The 19,153-nt window shown below is 40.6% G+C and overlaps 1 protein-coding gene across 2 annotated transcripts in view; it reads right to left on the bottom strand.

Moving 5' to 3' along the window:
- Positions 1–7,232: 7,232 nt before the first annotated feature.
- ccdc89 (coiled-coil domain containing 89) overlaps positions 7,233–19,153 on the bottom strand; it is a 49,955-nt gene continuing 38,034 nt past the window's right edge. For both annotated transcript variants that reach the window (XM_043693950.2, XM_087988622.1), the window contains exons 6-7: positions 13,914–14,013; positions 7,233–7,822 (exon numbers count right to left, since the gene is read on the bottom strand). In XM_043693950.2, the coding sequence (XP_043549885.1) occupies positions 7,736–7,822; positions 13,914–14,013 (187 nt within the window). In that variant the 3' untranslated portion in view covers positions 7,233–7,735. The remainder of the gene's footprint in view (positions 7,823–13,913; positions 14,014–19,153) is intronic.

Genomic DNA, 19,153 nt, shown 5'->3' with positions numbered 1-19,153 from the left:
AAACATTAATGGGTGAACAGGACTGATGAATTAAGTAATGCACAATAGGTGAGTTGCAGTTAAAGGTAATAGTATTAAATTACTCTAGTTGAGGAAGGGCATGTCCAGTGTATCATAGCTGAAGCATTTAAAATGCAGTTGACCTGTCTTGATTTCAAAGACTCAAAAGATAGGGTGGTGGAGGGGTTTTTCAGACTGTAGGTCTGTGACCAGTGGAGTGCCACAAGGGTCAGTGCTGGGTCCTCTAATTTTCATTTATAAATGATTTGGATGCAAGCATAAGAGGTACAGTTAATAAGTTTGCTGATGACACCAAAATTGGAGGTGTAGTGGATAGCAAAGGTTACCTTGGATTACAACAGGATCTTGATCAATGGGCTGAAGTGGCAGATGGAATTTGGATAAATGAGGTGTTGCATTTTTGGGAAAGCCAGTCTTGAGGCTTATACACTTAAGGGTAAGGTCCTAGGGAGTGTTGCTGAACAGACCTTGGAATGCAGGTTCATAGCTCCTTTGAAAGTGGAGTCACAGGTAGATAGGATAGTGAAGGTGTTTCAGTATGCTTTCCTTTATTGGTCAGTATTGAGTATGAGTTGGGAGGTCATGTTGCAGCTGTACAGGACAGTAGTTGGGCTGCTTTAGGAATATTGCATGCAATTCTGGTCTCCCTCCTTTCAGAAAGATGTTGAAACTCAAGGGTTCAAAAAAGATTTATAAGGATGTTGCCAGGGTTGGAGGATTTGAGCTATAAGGAGAGGGCTGTTTTTTCTAGAGCATCAGAGGCTGAGGGCTGACTTTATAGAAGTTTTATAAAATCAAGAGGGGCATAGATAGGATAAATAGGCAAAGTCTTTTCCCTGGGCTGGGGGAGACTAGAATTAGAGGACATAGGTCTCATCTTTCCCAATACCCAAAACCTAAGGGGCAACTTTTTCAGTGTGGTACATGTATGGAATGAGTTGCCAGAGGAAGTGGTGCAGGCTAGTACAATTGCAACATTTTAAAAGGCATCTGGATGGGTACGAATGTGAAACATTTGGGGGGGGGGATATGGGCCAAGTGTTGGCAGGTGTAACTAGATTGGGTTGGGACATCAGATCAGTGTGGATGAGTTTGACCAAAGGGTCTGTTTCTGTGCTGTACATCTGACTATTATAAACTAGAAGAGGGTGATCTCTACTTTGGGGAGACAGGATGCCAACTTGCAGAATTGTTTCAGAACATCTCTGGGAGACCTGTGCTAACTAATCTCACCACCTTTGTGGCAGAACATTTCACTTCCCTTTCCTCTCTACCAAGGACATGCAGGTCCTGGGCCACCTCCATTGCCAAACCCTCTCCACCAACACATGGAGGAAGAACACTTTATCTTTCACCTTATGGACTCTCCAACCACACTGAATCAATGTGGATTTCACTAGTTTTCCACTCTACCCCTCCCCTACCTTAGCCCAGTCCCAACTTGGCACTGCCACCTTGACCTGTCCATCTTCCTTTCCATCTATCTGCTCCACATTGTGACCCATCACTCACTCCATCTACCTTTTGCATTCCCAAGTACCTTCACCACCCACCCCCCATTTCTGTCAGCCCCCTGCTCCACAAGCCTCTTTCCTGATGAAGGGCTTATGTCCAAATTTTTTTTTTCCCCCGCTCCTCAGATGCTGCCTGACTGGCCATGCTTTTCCAGTGCAACAGTCTTTGCTGATTTACAGCATCTACAATCCTCATTTCTTAAGCTATGCCTTAATTCTACGTTAGGGGCTGTCAATGAACTTCAGACTTGCACAGAAATGCAAAGTCTTTTGGATTGAATATATTCCTCAAGTCTTCAGAAGCAGCTAGGAGGAAGCCCACAACCAAGGAGAGATGGCTGGGATTTAACTGTTCTCAAGTGCTGTGAGGCAACTGTATTAACCGTGGAGCTGCATCTCATGCATAAGCAGTATGTTAGGTTCACAAATAAGGAATTTGAATCCACCTGTTCAGAACAGATTGTTAGTGCACTGGGTCTAGAATTCAGACCTTCAGGCTCAGAAGTAGAACACTAAAGTACAATGAACCTGTGGTACTGGAATCCATTGTATCATGAGTCCTAGTCACTTAGTTGTATCAGATCACTTTAGCCAGTGAATCCAGGTGAACCAGTAAACCTGCTCCCTTACATCAGTAAACATGTTCTTGAAGACTAAGCTGCCAACAGCCTGATGGGAATGTACCAAATCATGTGTTGTGGCCAATGTCAGTCTTCAATCCTGGAAATGACTCCCACTGCCAGTAAAGGTCTACATCATGTCACATTTTGGATTCCTTGATGTTTCATGACAGCATGTCAAACATGCTAAGTTTTTCCTTGGGCACTTTGGGAGGCAACTGCTTGTATGGTTTGTCACTGGTTGGGGGAAGTCATATGATAATACATTAATTCAATAGTATTGTTAAAAGTGAAGTGATGCAAACAATTGTTTCTTCCCCACTCCAGTGATCCTAGAGACTTGGGAATGGCCTATAAATAACCCAGTACCCTTCCACTTTTTAGGATGTTGAAGAATGAATATTCAGTTAAAATTTATCCAGATTTTATTCTTTCAAAGTTTCAATCTCCTCAGACAAGCTGCTTTACCACTATTCATCCTTACAACCTGATGCACCATTGATACTTAGAGAATCAGTACTATTTGGCCTAAGCATATTTGACTATGATTAAAATACATAATCAAAGTAAGATTATATGACATATTCGAAAGTGACACTACTGCTGAATTTGTAAAGTTCCATAGATAAGTTTAACCTGGGTGGAATGGGAAGGAAATAGAATGGTTAGCTCATTGCTCAAAATTTTCACTGCATTTTAGTGCATAATGTATCTGCCTGAATATAGATAGGTTTTATGGTAATATGAATTCTTAAGTTTAAAAATAACTTCTGATCCCATACTCTCGCAAAATGTTGCACAATTAGCCTAACCCCACGTGTGGCAGGCATCCTACTGGAATTGTAAATGATACTAGTATCTGTCATGAATGTTTTAAATGTCCCTACCCTGTGATTGGAGACACAAACTTCTATCTGTCCCAGATATCACAGGAGTAGGTTGTAAGTTAACTCGCTGACCTGGTAGATTTATTTTCAGATGTTTTGTTGCCGTGATAGATAACATCAGTAAGCCTCTGTCAAAGTGCTGGTGTTCTGTCCCACTTTCTATTTGTGTCTTGACCTGTTGTGATGGATGATATCACTTTGTGTTCTTTTTCTGAGAGGTTGGTAAATGGAGTCTAAATTGATTTGTGTTGATGGAGTTCCATTTTGAGTGCCAGGTCTCTAGGAATTCCTTTGTGTCTTTGTTTAGCCTGTTTGAGGATGAATATATAGTGTGTGTCACTTTCCTGTAGATGCGGGTCTGCAGCTCTCCATTGGTTTTACGTTCTCCTATGACATCTAGGAAGGGGTGTTTGTTCTCTTCCTCTGTGTTGAACTTTACACAAGTAAGGATGTTGTTTATGTGTTTCTCCTAATTTGTTCAGTTTTGTGATGACAAAGGTGTCATCCACATAAAAGTTTGAGCTGGATCTGGGGTGGGCTGTTCATTCTAACCTCTGCATAACTGCTCTTGCCAAGAATCCTGATATTGGTGATCCCTTAGGTGTCCCTTTGATTTGTTTGTAAGTTGTGTAATTGAAAGCGAAGTGGTTAGTGAGGCACAGGTCTATTAGCTTGAGGATACTGTCCTAGGTGAAGGAGTTGGTGCTGTATGGTTGGTTTGTATCTTTGGTTCGTCTAGAAGTGAGGCCAGTGTTTCTTTGGCCAGGGTGATGTTTATTGATGTGAATAGGGCCATCACAGTGAAGGCAACCATGATCTTGTCCTCTACCTTGATATCTTTGATGTTTAGGAATTCCTGGATAGAGTGGATGGAGTGGCGTCGGTCATCTACTAGGTATTTCAGTTTGCATTGAAGTTCTTTTGCTAGTCTGTATGGTGGTGTGCTGGGGAGTGAGACTATAGGTCTGGGGGGGTGTGGGCCAGGTTTGTGTACCATTGGTAATCCATAGAAACAGTGTGTGTTGGATCCTTCAGGTTTAATTCTTTGGAGGTCTGTCTTGTTAATTTCACTTGTCTTGTGGAGTTTCCTCAGTACTGCTGTAATATGGTTTTCTTGCTGTGGAGTCAGGTCAATTGCCATTTGTTGGTAGGTGTCGGTATTTGCAAGTAGTATGTTTGCTTTTTCAATGTATTGTTCTGTTCAGGATGATGGTCATATGCCCTTTGTCTGCGGTAGGATTACAATATTTCTGTCTTTTGACACCTTCCAAGGCTTTCCCTTTGTGTTGAGGGTGTTCACTTCTTTATTTCTGCTTGGTGTTGGTACTATTGTATGTCTGATGGTCTGATGGATTTCTTCAGTTAGTCCGTTGTCTTTCCGCTGTTAGGAAGTCCTTTTTGTCCGTGTCCCTGTAGCTGTAGTTCATCCTTCGTACTAGGACAGTTTTTCCTGTGTCTGAGTGGTCGGTCCAGCAGGTTCTTTACCAAGTCTCTGAATTATCCGTGTTGTTGCTGTGTGTGAGCTTGTCCAGTTTTTTTGTGTAGGGCTATTCTTTTCTTTGTCTTGTGATAGTCTCAGTTTCCGCCACTCCGACATACAGAAGCACAGGAACTCCAACACAAACTGAAATACTTAGTAGAAGACTCACGCCACTCCGTCCACCCAACTCAGGAACTCCTAAACATCATCAAAGACACCAAGGTAAGGGACAGTGAGGTCATAGTTTCCTTCAATGTGACAGCCCTATTCACATCAATAAACATCACCCTGGCCAAAGAAACACTGGTCTCACTACTAAATGAACCAAGTAACAAACACCGTACACCACCAACTCCATCAACAAGGACAACATCCTCAAGTTAGTAGACCTGTGCCTCACTAACCACTTCACCTTCAATGACAAAACTACAAACAAATCAACGGGACACCTAAGGGATCACTAAATCAGGATTCTTGGCAGAAGCAGTTATGCAGATGACATCTTTGTCATCACGAAATGGAACAAATTAGAAGAAACCCAAAACATAAACAACATCCTTACTGGTATAAGGTTCACCAAAGAGGAAGAGAACAACAGATTCCCTTTCCTCAATGTCACAGTAGAATGAAAAGCCAATGGAGAGCTGCAGACCAACGTCTATAGGAAAGCAACACACAGACCAGATACTAAACTACAAGAGCAATCATCTCAACACACACAAACAGAACTGCATCAGGACATTATTTAAACAAGCCACAGCACCTATATAATGTATTCAAGAATAATGGGTACCTGATAAACACAGTCAGCCGAATCTTACACAATAAAACTAAACAAGGCGACACAACATGCCCAGAGACTCTAGCCATACGACTATACATTAAAGCCATCTTGGAGATTACGACAGACTTCTACTTCAGTCACTTGGCATCATGGTAGCCAACATACCTACCGCCACAGTGAAACAGCTCTTGATGAATGTAAAGGACCCTGTACAAACAACCAGCAGAATGAACATCATATACAAAATACTCTGCAAGGATTGCAACAAACATTACAAAAGACACACGGGCAGGAAACCAGCCACCAGGATACACAAGCAGCAACTAGCTACCAAAAGACATGACCAACTATCACTAATAGCCCTACATGAAAAGGGACACTAGTTCAACTAGGACAATACACCCATTCTGGGACAGGCTAAACAAAGGCACGCACTGGAATTCCTAAAGGCCTGGCACTCAAACCGGAATTCCATTAACAAACACATCAATTTGAACCCTATTTACCAATCTCTCAGAAAAAGAACCGGAAGTGATATCATCCACCACTTCAGACCAAGACACATAAATAGAAAGCTGGACAGAACACCAGCGCTTCATCGGAGGCTCACTGATGATGCTACCTATTATGGTGATGAAACTTCGGAGAACAAATCTACCAGCTCAGTGAGCAAACTTATAACCTGAGCTACAAATCTTCTCAAAAATCGCAAGCACCTCAGGAATTTCTCGGCCAATACACTTTGGTACTGTATTGAAGGATCGCTGAACCCAAAACCTTAACTCTGATTTCTCTCCACAGATGCTGCCAGACCTGCATAGGTTTTCTAGCACTTTTTTTGATTTTGTTTCATATTTTGGTAATATTTCAGGTATTGCCAAAAGTACCCTGTTTAGGGACTATGTCATTTCACAAAACAAAACATGCCACAACACAGAATTTATTTTCTATTGTTTTATTTTACCAGAACTGCCATTCTGCAAAGCAGCTAACTGGCATAGCTTGTGTTTAATAGAGCCCGCTTTTATCAGACAATTTTGCATGCTGAAGTAAGAGTTGATGATGAGAAAACTGATCAGTCATTTATGACTTTATGTTGTGGTTATTACCAGGCGATTGATTATATGAAACATTCTCGTCGAAGCTATATCTTTTTGTCACAACTGTACTTTCCACCTGATGTGACTGCAGTGATTGATTTACCCATACCAGTGCCAACTTAACTGACTTAAGGGAATATAGCAGAAATCCTAACTCAAAACTGAGGTGTTCCAGGTTTTGCATTGTACAGTACCTATCTAATTTGGGTATTAAAAGTTTCGATATCTGCTTTGAAAGTTATCTTAGTGTCTACTTTCCTCTTCTCACTTCCAGTTACTACAAGAAAATCTATCTCCAGTCTGTTGCCCTGAATTTCTGAAGTGCTTCCAAATGTTTAGAGCAAGGCTTGTGCTTGCATTAGGTGCAGGGCCTTTTGCTAGGAAATCTAAATATTTCCTGCATAGTTCTCCTTTTCATAACAGGATTGGAAAGTCTGAAAATTGAAAAGGAAGAATTGTTGCTGGTAAATCAAGACCTTAAAGTTATTGATTCTGGCCACAAAATTGCTTGCAGTGACATGAATTTGAATTCTGAAAATATTATGCCTTGCTGTGTAAAAAGTCAATTTTGAAATTCATTTGAGATGGTGTGGCTTCTGATATTTAGTTCCTTTGACATCAGTGGAATTAACTAAACTCAATTAATAACTTTTTACATTGCATATTGGTTAATCAGAGATATTTATAGATTAGTAAGGCTAAATTGAAGTGTTCCTCTTGTAGCAGATAATTGAATACAAAAGTGTTATTGTAGATAGGAATGTGAAAAAAACAAATTTCTCAGGATGCAATATTCTATGTAGATAAAACAAATAGATGGTAAATTCATAAAACCTGTTTTATTAAAATTTTTTATATGCAATTGGTATTACAGTCAAATTGCAGATGCACGGCACAATTGTTTTCCTGTCCTTAAAAAACATAACGTTAAAACAAACAGCAATCTGAATACTTGCGTTTAAATCAACAGGATTAACAATGAAAAAAACAATTTTCTCATTCAAATTATAGTTTATTTTCTAATTGAAAATTCTTACACTCCATTTTTAGACTGAGACTCCCTGAGCTTACAACATATTCTTCATATTTGTTTTTTCTGTTGCTATAGTTTTCTGCAGTAAAGTAGTAAGGGAGACCATAAGATTGGTTACAGCACAAAAATAGGGAAGACAGCATCTTAACGAGGTTTTACCTGTAATGTATAATATTTGCACGGAGAAGGTAAACTATTTCAAAAGTAGGTCACTAAAATTGTTCTTGTTGCAAGTCAAGAAAGACAGTCAACTTATTGCTAAACATTAGGTAAAATACATTTGTAGAAATCTGACATCACTCAATCAGATGACGTATTTTTTCATTCACTTCCTTTTCTTTAGTTAGCAGGTCATTGCTGTGCTTTTTGAAAGCTTCAAATTCCTATTAAAAGAAAAGTTGTGAATATGATGTCTATGTTTGAAACATTTACATGGACACCAGTCTGTCTCTCACAAACAACTCATTCATTGCATCTAAATGTGCCAGCGTCTAAGAACTTGTATGACACATTTCTGATCACTTACAGGATGTTTCTGCACTTTAATGCTGTATTGGCAAATAACATTGTAATTGCTGCAGCAACTACACTCTGCTCAGGAAAATGCATCCTGTTCATTGTTGGGACCATGTTACATCTCCAGGCTCTTCAACTGCTCCGAGACAATGAATTCACTCTACGATTACCTGGATGCTCACTACAACTACACCTTACATTATCTTGCCTTTTTGCATTTTGGCCCCTTAGCCAGAGATAACGCTTACAGGACTGCTGTCTTGCCATACTATTTAACAGAGACACAATGCTAGGACGTTTGTTATCGTTGGCAGTAGGTCTCTGTCTTCAAGATCAAGCCTTTACTCAGGGTTTTCTGGTACAGAATGTCAAGGGTAACCTCCATTATCAGTCTAGATCCTGCTTGGGTTGTCAGACTCAGGATCCTCACCTCATAGGGGTAATGAGACAAATGATGGACAGCACAAAGCACCTCCCCCTGACTGTTCTACCCAATTGTGGCTATTACAGTCAGACATACACAGCACGGAAACAGACCTTTCGGTCCAATCCGTCCATGCCGACCAGATATCCCAACCCAAACTAGTCCCACCTGCCAGCACCTGGCCCATATCCCTCCAAACCCTTCCTATTCATATACCAATCCTGATGTCTTTTAAATATTGCAATTGTACTAGCCTCCACCACTTCCCCTTGCAGCTCATTCCATACTCGTACCAGGGTGAAAACATTGCCCCTTCTTTTATATCTTTCTCCTCTCACCCTAAAACTATGCCCTCTAGTTCTGGACTCCCCCATTTCAGGGAAGAGACTTTGTCTATTCATCCTATCCATGCCCCTCATAATTTTATAAACCTCTAACGTCACCCCACAGCCTCCAACGCTCCAGGGAAAACAGCCCTAGTCTATTCAACCTATAGCTCGAATCCTCCAATCCTAGCAACATCTTTGTAAATCTTTTCTGAACCCTTTCAAGTTTCACAACATCCTTCTGATAGGAAGGAGACCAGAATTGCACGCAATATTCCAACAGTGGCCTAACCAATGTCCTGTACAGCCGCAACATGACCTCCCAACTCCTGTACTCAATACTCTGACCAATAAAGGAAAGCATACCAAACGCCTTCTTCACTATCCTATCTACCGGCGACTCCACTTTCAAGGAGTTATGAACCTGCAGCGTGTAAGTCCTGCTAAGATTTGCTTTCCCAAAATGCAGCACCTCACATTTATCTAATTAAACTCCATCTACCACCTCTCAGCCCATTGGCCCATCTGATCAAGATCCTGTTGTAATCGGAGGTAACTTTCTTTGCTGTCCACTACACCTCCAATTTTGGTGTCATTTGCAAACTTACTAACTATACCCTTTATGCTCACATCCAGGTCATTTATATAAATGACAAAAAGCCGTGGACCCAGCAACGATCCTTGTGGCACTCCACTGGTCACAGGCTTCCAGTCTGAAAAACAATCCTCCACCACCACCCTCCATCTTCTACCTTTGAGCCAGTTCGGTATCCAGACAGCTAGTTCTCCCTGTATTCCACAAGATCTAACCTTGCTAACCAGTCTCCCACGGGGAACCTTGTTGAATGCCTTACTAAAGTCAATATAGATCACGTCCACATAGATCACATCCACCGTACTGCCCTCATCAATCCTCTTTGTTACTTCAAAAAACTCAATCGAGTTTGTCAGACATGATTTCCCACAAAGCCATGTTGACTATCCCTAATCAGTCCTTGCCTTTCCAAATATATGTACATCCTGTCCCTCAGGATTCCCTCCAACACCTTGCCCACCACCGACGTCAGGCTCACTAGTTTATAGTTTTTACCACGCTTCTTAAACAGCGGCACCACGTTTGCCAACCTCCAGCCTTCCAGCACTTCACTTGTGACTATCAATGACACAAATATCTCAGCAAGAGGCCCAGCAATCACTTCCCTAGCTTCCCACAGAGTTCTAGGGTACACCTAATCAGGTCCTGAGGATTTATCCATTTTTGTGTGTTTCAAGACATCCAGCATTTCCTCCTCTGTAATATGGACATTTTTCACCATCTATTTCCCTACATTCTATACTTTCCATGTCCTTTTCCACAGTAAACACTAATGCAAATACTTGTGTAGTATCTCCCCCATCTCCTGCGGCTCCTGTGCCTTGCTGATCTTTGATGGGTGTTATTCTTTCCCGAGTTACCCTTTTGTCCTTAATGTATTTGTAAAAACCCTTTGGATTCTCCTTAACTCTATTTGCCACAGCTGTCTCATGTCCCTTTTTTGCCCTCCTGATTTCCCTCTTATGTAATCTCCTACGGCTTTTTTACTCTCCTAAGGATTCATTCAATCTATCCTGTCTATACCTGACATATACTCCTTTTCTTAACCAAACCCTCATTTTCCTTAGTCATCCAACATTCCCTATACCTACCAGCCTTTCCTTTCACCCTAACAGGAATATATTGTCTCTGGACTCTCATTTTCTCATTTTTGAAGGCTTCCCATTTTCCATCCCTCTCTTTACTTGCGAACATCTACCCTCAATCAGCTTTTGAAAGTTCTTGCCTACTATCATCAAAATTAGCCATCCTCCAATATAGAAATTCAACTTTTAGATCTTGTCTATCCTTTACCATCACTATTTTAAAACTAATAGAATTATGGTGTCTGGCCCCAAAGTGCTTCCCCATTGACACCTCAGTCACCTGCCCTGCCTTACTTCCCAAAAGTGGGTCAAGTTTTGCACCTTCTCTAGTAGGTACGTCCACATACTGAATCAGAAAATTTTCTTGTACACACTAAACAAATTGCTCTTCATCTAAACCCTTAACACTATGGCAGTCCCAGTCGATGTTTAGAAAGTTAAAATCCCCTACCATAATCACCTTATTATTCTTACAGATAGCTGAGATTTCCTTACAAGTTTGTTTCTCAATTTCCCTCTGACTATTGGGGGGTCTATAATACAATCCCAATAAGGTGATCATCCCTTTCTTATTTCTCAGTACCACCCAAATCACTTCCCTGGATGTATTTCCAGAAATATCCTCCCTCAGCACAGTTGTAATGTTATCCCTTATCAAGAACGCCACTCCCCCTCCTCTCTTGTCTCCCTTTCTATCCTTCCTGTAGCATTTGTATCCTGGAACATTAAGCTGCCAGTCCTGCCCATCCCTGAGCCATGTTTCTGTAATTGCTATGATATACCAGTCCCATGTGCCTAACCATGCCCTGAGTTCATCTGCCTTCCCCGTTAGGCCCCTTGCATTGAAATAAATAGTTTATTTCTTGATGAAAAAGATTAGAGATCCTGTACAGCAAACTGACCTCCAGACTGAACAAAGCTTGTCCACCAAGACACAAATCAAAAGTGTAATGGAATCACCCTCCCCAACCAGCCTGAATGAGTGCAGCTCCAAGAACACATAAGAAACTTGACATCAGGACAAAGCAGCCTGCTTGACTGGTATCACATCCATATATATGCTCTTCCTCCACCACCAAGACTGTGCCATCTATAAGCTGCACTACAGAATTTCACCACGGCTCCTCAGACAGTAATTTTCAAATGCACACTTTCATCTGAAAGGATAAAGACAGCAGATATGTGGGAATACCACACCTGCAAGTTCCATTCCAAGCCAGAAAATAGACTGTTGTTTCTTCAATGTATAGTTGAGTCAAAATTTTGGAGTTCTTTCCCTAATGGTGGGTCTACCTACACATGCAGACTATAGCGGTTCAAAAAGGCAACTTCACAAGGGTAAGTAAGTGCTCACCTGGTCAGCAATGCACCCACCTCATGATTGAATAATGAAAAATATTGAACCACGACATAAAACATAGGAAAGGATGTTGTGAAGATGATTAAACAAGGACGTAGATCAATCAAGATAGGTTGAATTAGTGGGCAAAACTCTACGAGATGGAGTAAAATGGAAAAATGTCTAAGTAGTTCACTTTGGCAGGATGAATTAAATGCAGAATATTGTTGTGGTTCTGTTCGCCGAGCTGGAAGTTTTTGTTGCAAACGTTTCGTCCCCTGGCTAGGCGACATCATCAGTGCTTGGGAGCCTCCTGCGAAGCGCTTCTTTGATGTTTCCTCCGGTGTTTATAGTGGTCTGTCCCTGCCGCTTCCGGTTGTCAGTTTCAGCTGTCCGCTGTAGTGGTTGGTATATTGGGTCCAGGTCGATGTGTTTGTTGATGGAGTTTGTGGATGAATGCCATGCCTCTAGGAATTCCCTGGCTGTTCTCTGTCTGGCTTGCCCTATGAAAGTAGTGTTGTCCCAGTCGAATTCATGTTGCTTGTTGTCTGCGTGTGTGGCTACTAAGGATAGCTGGTCGTGTCGTTTCGTGGCTAGTTGATGTTCATGTATGCGGATTGTTAGCTGTCTTCCTGTTTGTCCTATATAGTGTTTTGTGCAGTCCTTGCATGGTATTTTGTACACTACATTAGTTATCGGGTCCTTCGTTCTGGTGAGTTGTTGTCTGAGCGTGGCTGTTGGTTTGTGTGCCGTTATGAGTCCTAAGGGTCGCAGTAGTCTGGCTGTCAGTTCCGAGATGCTCCTGATATATGGTAGTGTGGCTAGTCCTTTTGGCTGTGGTATGTCCTCGTTCCGTGGTCTTTCTCTTAGGCATCTGTTGATGAAGTTGCGCGGGTATCCGTTTTTGGCGAATACCTTGTATAGGTGTTCCTCTTCTTCTTTTTGCAGTTCTGGTGTACTGCAGTGTGTTGTGGCCCTTTTGAATAGTGTCCTGATGCAGCTTCGTTGCCGCAACCGGAAGCGGCAGGGATAGACCACTATAAACACCGGAGGAAACATCAAAGAAGCGCTTCGCAGGAGGCTCCAAAGCACTGATGATGTCGCCTAGCTAGGGGACGAAACGTTTGCAACAAAAACTTCCAGCTCGACGAACAGAACCACAACAATGAGCACCCGAGCTACAAATCTTCGCACAAACTTGGAATGCAGAATATTATTCAATCAGCGAATGAGTGCAAATTTCTGACATGCAGAGAAATCTGTATCATAAAATGTTACTATGCAGGTTCAGCACGTGATTGAGAAGGCGACTGGAATATTGACCAGATTTGAGCATAAAAGTAAGGACGTTGTGCTGCAATTACATAAGGTATCAGTAACACCATATCTTGAATATTTTATGCAATTTCAGTCTCCGTATTTATAGAAGGATGCTAATCCATTGGAAGAAATTCAGAGTAAGTTTGCTAGATTGATACCCGGGCTTGTTGTTGGAAGAATGACTGATGATTTAATTGAAACTTAAGAGGTCATGAATGGGCTTGACAAGGGAGACGTGGAAAGAATGTTTCCATTTGTGGGTGAGTCCAAAACTAGGGGATGCTGTTTGAAAATTACAGGTCATCTTTTTAGGACAGAGATTAGGGAAACTACTTTCTTTCAGAGGGTTGTACAATTTTGGAACTTTCTGCCTCACCAACGTAGAGGAGGTGGGGTCATTGAATACTTTTAAGGCAGTAAAATGATTCCCTTGCCTAAGATGAATCTAAGATTGTCAGAAGATAGATGGGAATTTGGAATATAAACACATCACTCGTGATCTTATTGAATAATGGAACAGGCTTGAAGGGCCAAATGGCCTATCTCTGGCTTTACTTTATATGTTTGTATGTATGTGAAATATTGGCATATTTGAAGCAATGTACAAATGTTATTCTCTAACATCTTAAAATACTTTTTATATTAGAAATGATATTAGAAATGCACTTTCCTAAGTTTGAAAGACAGGCACGTTTCTGGTTAGAAGTAGTAGGTTGCTTACTCTTTTCTCTTTAAGTGGTTTGTCTGAGAGATACTTATCTCTATATTTGACCAGGAAGTCTAACTCTTTCAAGAATAAAGCATGATATGTGACAGCACAAGTAACATAAGAAAGTGTTATACAGATTTATAGCCAAAGTTTACTATACCCTTTCCAAGTCAGCATAAGCCTCTTGAGATTTCTGGTACTGCTGTTGTAACTCCTTGACCTTTACATTTGAATTTACCACTGCAGATTCATATTGAAACCTGAAATACAAAGCATTTGCTCAATGAAACATGTAACAGAAATACAGTTATTACTGCCCAAATGATTTGAAAACAATCATTCAAAGCAATGATGTATTTTATGGTCAAGAATTGTTTTACACACACAACATAATTGTATGATGGATAAGCAACCCCTACTAAATTCGTTGCATGTCATTTTCATTTTATGCTTAACAATTTTTAATTTTACTTTGATGGTAAAACATTTCTACTATCTCCTAATTAATCAACAAGTTGCATAGTAACTACACAAAAGATTGAGAAAACTTCCCATGTTGATGACCACTTTGCTGTAGAACTGAATTACTTTGTGAGAGCTATACAAAAGCAACCTGGTGATGACATTCAGGGAACTTACAGTCTGAAAATGATGTACTTTTATAGCAGCTGTGATTTCAATATTATTGATTGCATCCACAGACACTGATCTCTTGCAGTTTCTCATTTTGTATTAATCAAATTCAAAACAAATGGGAAGTATATTTAAATATAATAGCTTCACAACAAAATATTAATTTTATAAAAGCTTCAGTTAAGACATAGTTGGATCTCACAATAAATAGTTTTTTTTCCAAATTTTTCTTACTTTATTACATTTTTGCTTTTTTTGGTTGATCTCGATTGTCAAATAACTCCAAATCCTTTTGTTTGAAAATTAAGTTTATAATTGACTCTTTTAAATATGTAAGAAAGGGGATCCAAAATGATGGCGATCTGAGTAGATCTGCCTTGCTGAGCCCTGCACCCCAACGCAGGCAGATGCAGGGCCTTGAGAAACAGGTTCGGGCCTTGACTGAACAGGGTGACGATTTGGAAAACAGAGGTAGGAGGAAGAATATCCTTGTTGTTGGGCTGCCGAAGGGAGTGGAAGGTGAGCAGCCAGTAAGCTTTTTTGAAGACTGACTGCCACAGTTTCTTGGTTGGGATGCCAAGGCGGACTGGGTGAATGTTGACAGAGCTCACCGGATTGTGGTGCGCAGATCTGGCCTGGATCGGCACCCCCCGCCTGATCCTGGTACAATTTCAATGCTACAGGGATAAGCAGAGTGTCATGGAATCTTCTAGAAGGTTGGGGAAAGACCCACAGGCCGTGACCTATCAGGGAACTAAGATAATAGAGTCAGAGATATACAGCATGGAAACAGACCCTTCGGTCCAACCAGTCCATGCCGACCAGATATCCCAACACAATCTAGTCCCACCTGCCAGCACCCGGCCATATCCCTCCTAACCCTTCCTATTCATATACCCATCCAAATGTCTCTTAAATGTTGCAATTGTACCAGCCTCCACCACATCCTCTGGCAGCTCATTCCATACACATACTACCCTCGGCGTGAAAAAGTTGCCTCTTAGGTCTCTTTTATATCTTTCCCCTCTCACCCTAAACCTATGCCCTCTAGTTCTGGACTGTCCAACCCCAGGGAAAAGACTTTGTCTATTTATCCTATCCATGCCCCTCATAATTTTGTAAGCCTCTATAAGGTCACTCCTCAGCCTCCCACGCTCCAGGAAAAACAGCCCCAGACTGTTCAGCCCCTCCCTGTAGCTCAGATCCTCCAACCCTGGCAACATCCTTGTAAATCTTTTCTGAACCCTTTCAAGTTTTACAACATCTTTCCGAGAGGAAGGAGACCAGAATTGCACGCAATATTCTAACAGTGGCCTAACCAATGACCTGTGCAACCGCAACATGACCTCCCAACTCAATATCTGACCAATAAAGGAAAGCATACCAAACGCCTTCTTCACTATCCTATCTAGTGACACCACTTTCAAGGAGCTATGAACCTGCACTCCAAGGTCTCTTTGTTCAGCAACACTCCCTAGGAGATTACCATTAAGTGTACAAGTCCTGCTAAGATTTGCTTTCCCAAAATGCAGCACCTCGCATTTATCTGTATTAAACTCCATCTGCCACTTCTCAGCTCATTGCCCCATCTGGTCCAGATCCTGTTGTAATCTGAGGTAACCTTCTTCGCTGTCCACTACACTTCCAATTTTGGTGTCATCTGCAAACTTAGTAACTGTACTTCTTATGCTCGCATCCAAATCATTTATGTAAATGACCAAAAGTAGAGGGCCCAGCACCGATCCTTGTGGCACTCCACTGGTCACAGGTCTCCAGTCTGAAAAACAACCCTCCACCACCACCCTCTGTCTTCCACCTTTGAGCCAGTTCTGTATCCAAATGGCTAGTTCTCCCTGTATTCCATGAGATCTAACCTTGCTAATCAGTCTCCCATGGAGAACCTTGTCGAACGCCTTACTGAAGTCCATATAGATCACATTTACTGCTCTGCCCTCATCAATCTTCTTTGTTACTTCTTCAAAAAACTCGAATCAAGTTTGGCCACCAAAATGGGTACAGCTAGTAATCCATCCATTCTTTGGGAGACTGCTAAGGCCTATGCTAGAGGGATAATTATCTCATATTCAGCCAATCAGAAGCGACAGAAGGAAGAGCAGCAGTGTCTCCTCGAGGCACAATTGAAGGTAGCTGAGATGGCATATTACACTTAAAGCTTTTTAACCTTCTCACTTTTTGTACGAGGAAGAACATTCTGATGTGCTGGGTGTCTGAGAACCCCTGGGTCTGTCGAGATGGCATAAGTCAATTATGGAACACATTCCTTTGGACTTCCTCACAAATACGATGCACCAGAAAATGGACAACTTTTATAAGACATAGCAGCCTTTTTTGAATTATTTGAAGTAGATCTGTCAGCCATTTTGATTAGGGCTTTTGTCTACCCATGATGTTTTGATTTAATAATTCTAATCCCTTGAGAGGAAGAATTTCAAACAAATGTGGGTTTAATAATTGATGCTTTTGAAGGTTGAGAGCTATTGTCTTGTTGCACTAAGTGGTATTTTTAAAAATTTATTGTTTTGTAATAAGTGTAGTTTTGTTATCTTTTTAGAGTAGTATAGTAGTTGATTTATTGTTTATTGTTGTTTTTGTTGTTATAATGTTATATATTCATATTTTTGTAACTTTATAATCTTGTAAAGAAAAAGTTTTCAACAAAAATATTTTTACAATGTTAGACAAGATGAAATGTTGGAGAATCTCCAAAATAATTTGGATGGTTGAAGTCTTCCAGTAGTTTGTAAATTATATACAAGAGGTCTTGTTTCAATATGTTTATATTGAACAATTCCACCACAATGCACTTATGCCTATTGTTTGAGAACTAATACAATGCAAAACTGCTAGAAATCGGAAATAAAAACCAGAATATGTCAGAAATGGTCAACATTTCAGACAGCATTCCTGCAGAGAAAAACAGACTTAATGAGCCAGATTTCCTTAACCAACACAGGACCAACCCATATTAGGCAGGCTTTAAAATAGTAGGTGGACTCAATTCAAGGACTTATGCCCCCTTCCTGAGAGACAGGCAATTTAACAGTTTTTTCACCACTTAATAGGATTATGAGTTTTCTGAAGTGGGTTTTGAAAGACTGTTTTTTCTTGGCCCAAAAGTATCTGTGCTGATTGCAAAAGAGTAATTCAGCAAAACCCCAATTTCCTGTTCTTGCAGCACTTCACAGCACCTTGAAGTATTTATGAAAAGATCAATGAAACTTTCTGATCTACATTCTAATTTAATCTACTAATTACTTCACATTTTTTAATCCTTCTTCTACGGAAGAAAGGTCCTTCTCATTCTACATCCAAGATAATCTTAATTTGATTGGCAAGGCATAAATAATCACAGCCTCCATATTTTCTCAATCTTAATGATACATATTCATTACATGGACTTAGACATCCAGGGCTTATTATTAAACTCTACTGATTACTCAAAACTTGAAAAATGTACTAAATAGACAAATACTGATCAGACATGTTATACAACATAGCATAGGATCAGGCCATTCAGCCCACAAAACCTGTGCTGATTCCTAAACCTTATTCAGATCCGGTACTTATTGCCCACATGTGGTTTCTATCCCTCTGTTCGCCTCACATTCATGTGTCTATAAATATATGCCTTAAGCATTCCTGACATGCCTGCTTCCACCACCTCCACCAGCAGTGCATTCCAGGCACCCATTCTCTGTCAAAAACCTTCCCTGCACTTCTCCCCTAAATCTTCCCCATCCTAACTTGAACCTGTGCCCTCTCATAGTTGACCTTTCCACCTGGGAAAAAGCCTCTGACTATCCACCCTACCTATGCCTCTCATAATTTTGTAGATCTCTATCGGATTGTCCATCAGTATTTCCAGTGAAAGCAATCGGGGTTTATCCAACTTCTCCTCATAACTAAAACCCTCCAATCCAAGCAACATCCTGGTAAACCTTGTCTGCACCCTCTCTAAAACATTCACGTACTTTTGGTAGTGTGGCGACCAGAATTGCAAGCACTATTCCAAAGGCAGCCTAACTAATGTTTAATACAGCTGAAACATAACCTGCCAACTTTTACATTCGATGCCCAGCCAATGAAGGCAAGCGTGCCTTCTTGACCACTTTAGTTGTAAGTAAATTTAGCACAAAAATCTATGAAGTCATTTATTTAAGTGGGAAGAATGAAGTGAGGCAATATGCATGAAATGTTAAATTTGTAAAGCACACAGGAATAAAGAAACATGGACATACGTACATCACTTGAGGAAGCAAGACAAGTTGAGAAGACTATTATAAGCCATTGTTAGAACATTGAGTGCAAAGGCGATATGTTAGATTTCAATAAAATCCTATTTCAACTTCAAGCTGAGATATTGTGTGCAATTCTGGACACTACAATTTAGGAAAGATGTCAAAGCCTTCAATGCCTATGAGATTTACTAAGATGGTATGCAAGATGTTTCCAGTTACATCAAAAGTTTGGAGAAGGTGGAATTGTTCTCAAAGCTAAAAAGATTAAGAAAAGATATAGAAATGTTCAAAACATGAACAGTTTTGATAAATATGAAGAAACTGTTTATAATGGCAGATGGATAAGTAATCAGAGGACACAGATTCAAAGTAATTAAAAAAAAGAGCCAGAGACATCACAAGGGGAAGAAAAACCATACATTGACTTATTCTGATATCTAAAGGTCAGACTGAATAGTGGTGGAAGCATAATCAAGAACATTGCAAAGGGCAATTGCATAAATACTTG

Source organism: Chiloscyllium plagiosum, unplaced genomic scaffold, assembly GCF_037043375.1.
Source record: "Chiloscyllium plagiosum isolate Xiang-an unplaced genomic scaffold, Cpla_swu_hap1 HiC_scaffold_7, whole genome shotgun sequence".
Classification (NCBI taxonomy): Eukaryota; Metazoa; Chordata; class Chondrichthyes; order Orectolobiformes; family Hemiscylliidae; genus Chiloscyllium; species Chiloscyllium plagiosum.
The sequence above is the reverse complement of the archived record's forward strand: the minus strand, read 5'-3'. Positions and strand labels throughout refer to the sequence as shown.